Raw genomic sequence first — 4,209 nt, forward strand, 5'->3', positions numbered from 1 at the left:
GTGTAAAACTAAGATAGACTTCAAAACTATACGAATCTAATGCTTAAACTTCAAGAAGTTCTTTTATAACTACTGGTTGTAACAGGGGGATAAGATCAAAGATAGAACCTGTTCCTTGGACCTGAATCGATATCAAAAGCCATTATTTGCTTTTATCTTACTGTTTTTACTCGAAAGAGATCAATATTGAGGGTGGATGTGCTAATTATGGCTGTCGTTTCCGACTGCAGAAAAAAGAAAAATCAGAGATGTAAAATATTCTTAGACGAATCCATAATAAAAAAGAAACGATTTGTCGCTAAGTACTTCTGCTTTACCGATTGTATGGATAGTGTTACAACCCAGGCCCATGCTGGCCCACCGAGACATGTCCCGGTGCGCCCTCCGAAATATCACAGTATAAATAATGGTCAAGTTTTTAGTAATAAATTCTTAGTTTTATTGGTAAAGATACCGTGAAAGATGTAGTGCCTTCTTTACATTAGGCGCCCTTGAGTAACGACATCAAATGCGAACGATTTTATTTATTCTTCTGTATACCACAGGTCGGTATAATAAATGCATACAGTTACTGATGGTAAAGAGCCCGTGAAGGGTACAGTACGCCCTTTACATAAAGCGCCCTGCGAAACATCTTATTATAGAAAACTAATTTTATTTGTTCTGTATTCCAAGTTTGTATAATAAATTCAAATAGTGACTGTTAATAAAGAACCTTTGTAGAGTACAAGGTGCCTTCTACGTAAGGTGCTCTGCGAAATATCACATTATAGATAAATGTTTTTCTTTTTTAAATTTTATTCTTCTGTATACCACTTATGTATTATAAATTCATACAGTTGCTATTGACAGAAATATGGTAAAGACTACAATCACTTACAAATATATGTATAAAGTTACGTATGTATAAAACAAAACATTGTGAGAAATCAAGAAGAGTTCGGGCAGTCAAACTTATGACGGATTCATGAAATGCCACATTGACACTAGACTCTGTTTCTGATTTCCGATTTTTACAGCATCAAAGCTTACACACTCTTATTATGCAATCATATATCATCACATATTGATTGTTTCTGTGTGTTTTAAAGCAGTGTTCGGATAATCAGTGCCTAATGTATTTCTAAAATATGGCTATTAATTTTCGTGAAATGTGGCGTTCCTGTCACCATGGCATGGAGCATCCTCAGGTTGCGGATTGAGGAGAAGTTCTCTAGGTACAGAGGTTGGCTGCGAATATACTGAATAAATAGTCGCGAACATACGACAAGGGGTGGTTCTCCAGCTTGAAGATTTGGTGTGAGGCTAACAACCTCATCCTTTAAAGAAAAGAAAAAAGGCTTATTCAGATACATTCGCAGAAACGTTGACAGGACTGATAATTTGGCACGAACTCAGCAAAGTAAAATCGACATGAGATTTGGAACATGGAATATAAGAAGTCTCTATAGGACAGGCGAGATAAAATATGTAACGAGTGAGCTATAAAGAAGATGAATCTAGTAGGATATGAGGAATATACGGTGTATATAGGTGGGATAGAAATGGAGTAGTCAACTCCGGAAATTTTACGTTCTTTTACAGGGAAGAAATTAAACATTACCAACTAGGAACAGGGTTTTCCGTTCAGAAACGAATAATATCAGCAATTACATGGATTGAATTTGTTAATGGTAGATTTTCTTTTACTTCTCTTAAGGGTCGGTGGTGTGATGTTGTTTTTAATGTTCATGGCCCAACAGAAAATAAGGATGACGATATAAAATACAGTTTTTACGAAGGAAAAGAACGAGCATTTTACCAACTCCCCCAATACCATATAAAAATTCAATTAGGGGATTTCATTGCCAAGGAAGGACGAGAGGGTGTTTTCAAACTGATTATTGGGATAAAAGTCTGCATAAGGAAGGTTGTGACAACGGCGTTAGACTCATGAACTTTGCAACATCGAAAAACCTTATTGTGAAGATTACAAAATTCCCACATCGCGACATTCATAAATATGCTTGGAATTTACAATATAGAAAAACACACAATCAAATTGATCGTTTTCGTTTTAGTAGACAGAAGAAAACTGTCTAACACAACTGATGTTAGGTTATTCAGAGGAGCTGACTGTGATACTGATTACCACCTGATAGCAGCGATAGTAAGAAAGGTAACTATCGTAGAATAAATGAAATATTCAGTATCTGAAAACGCAGAGATTTAATTTAAAGAAATTAGAGGAAAGCCAGGTAAGAGAGGAATACCAGATTGAAGTTTCGAATAGATTCTCGGTTTTAAAAGGTTTGGAGTGCACTGGTGCTCAGGATACTTGGGTTGAAATTAGAGATAACATTAAAATGTCAGCTAAAGAAAACTTGGGGCATGCAGAAATACGTAGGGACAAACCATGGTTCAAACAGAAATGCTCTAAACTAGCAGAGAAGAGGAAACAAGCGAAACAGTATTGGCTACAAAATCCGAACGAAATAATTACACAAAATTTCGTTATCATCTGGCGGAAAACTTCCAACATTTTTTGGACAAAGGAACGTGCTCTTTAAAAGCTAAAATTAATTTCCGGGTATAGACGAAATTCTGGCTGACTTAATATTAGCTGAAGGGGAGAAATTGTGATACAAGATACGCAATTATTCTCTTTATCTAGAACCAGGAGGAATTGAAAGAATCATTGTTCCAATTCACAAGCAAAGCAATAAATCTGAAATAATTATCGATAATTTTCTCCTGTCATCCTATAAATCCTCCTAAACATTCTATTAGAAAGATTAACTCCATATGTAAATGAAATAATTGGAGATTATGAGTACGGATTTAGGTGAAATCGATCAACTATTTACCAGGTATTTACCATTCCACTAACAGTCGAAAACAAATGGGAATACAGGGAGTCCATAAAGTCCTGCAGGAAAGTAAAACTGTATAACTATGAAACTACGTAATGTATTAGCAAATACTTTTTGGTGTACTTACAGAAAGATTCAAAGTTTTGTTTCAGCTAGTTAAGGTTCATCGTCAAACCTCCAATTGTGCACCTTTCACGTCCAAACACTCTTGCAGTCTTTTTGGGAAACCAAGAGTTGCGTGTTGGCGGTGCTCGTCTGGAATATTCAAAATCACATCAGTTATTTTGTTCTTGAGATCGTCCAGGTAGCTGCCTTATGCGAATATACCTTGGTCTTCACGTGTCCCCTCAGCCAGTAATCACAAGGCGATAAATCTGGTGAACTTGTAGGCCAAGATGTGGGTCCATTGGAAAAAGGGCCGATAATGTGGTCCATTGAAACAGCACACCACACATTGACTTTGGGACTACCCCACTTGTGATCCTCGAATTCACGTGAATTCCTCCCCCCCCCCAATTTGGCAGTTGTGCTTGTTCACTTTTCCCGACACATGAAATTTGGCTTCATCTGAAAACAGAAATCGAGACAGAAGGTCACCATCTTCTTGTAAGCGGGTAAGCATTGACTCACAGAATTATATTCTCATGTCACAGTCTTGCTTTGTCAGCTCGTGCACAAATTTTAACTCATAGGGCCGGACCTTCACATTCCTGCGTACGATCTTGTGTAACGTTGGCTTCTGTATTCCCAGTTCCAATGCCCTACGCTTAAGTGACTTCATTGGACTCCTGACTACGCTGTCCTGCAACGTGTAAATCACATCGTCACTCGTTCTTGGCCTTCCACTGAGTTGTAAATCTGACACATTTCCCGTTTCTTTGAACTTCTCGTACCACCTCTTGATATTTGCTTCTGCTGGTGGTGTTTTCCCATACGTTGTTTGGAACTTTCTCTGCACTGAAACGCAAGATTTAAATTCTGCAAACCACAAAACACATTGTGCCTTTTCTTTAATAGACGCCATCTTAAGCCCCGTGATTACCAGCGCAAACGTCATCGAGCATTGTGACCAGAACAAAACTTTAAACTTCCCTTCTTCCAACCCCAAAAATTTATACACTTAAACGTAATGGTTTCCAAATTATAGAGTTTTACTTTCCTGCAGGACTTTATGGACTCCCTGTACATTGTCACGGCGCAAGAATTATTTATTGATTTTTAGAAAGGCTGACGACTCGGTAAGGAGGAAAACATTATATACCATTCTTATAGACTTTGGAATACCGAATAGATTAACCCTAGATTAGACGCGTGGATGGCAGGTGTCACCCAATGATTTTGTCCCAAATTTTCAACA

The 4,209-nt window shown here is 37.6% G+C and overlaps 1 protein-coding gene across 1 annotated transcript; it reads right to left on the bottom strand.

Annotated features, from left to right (window-relative positions):
* Positions 1–3,486: 3,486 nt before the first annotated feature.
* LOC145665422 (protein GVQW3-like) lies at positions 3,487–3,876 on the bottom strand. The gene has a single exon (XM_081732728.1). The coding sequence runs from the start codon at positions 3,874–3,876 to the stop codon at positions 3,487–3,489; it is 390 nt and encodes a 129-aa protein (XP_081588854.1).
* Positions 3,877–4,209: the final 333 nt, after the last annotated feature.

The sequence above is a fragment of the Thermobia domestica genome, chromosome 11, assembly GCF_964235325.1.
Source record: "Thermobia domestica chromosome 11, izTheDome1.hap1.1, whole genome shotgun sequence".
NCBI classification, from domain to species: domain Eukaryota; kingdom Metazoa; phylum Arthropoda; class Insecta; order Zygentoma; family Lepismatidae; genus Thermobia; species Thermobia domestica.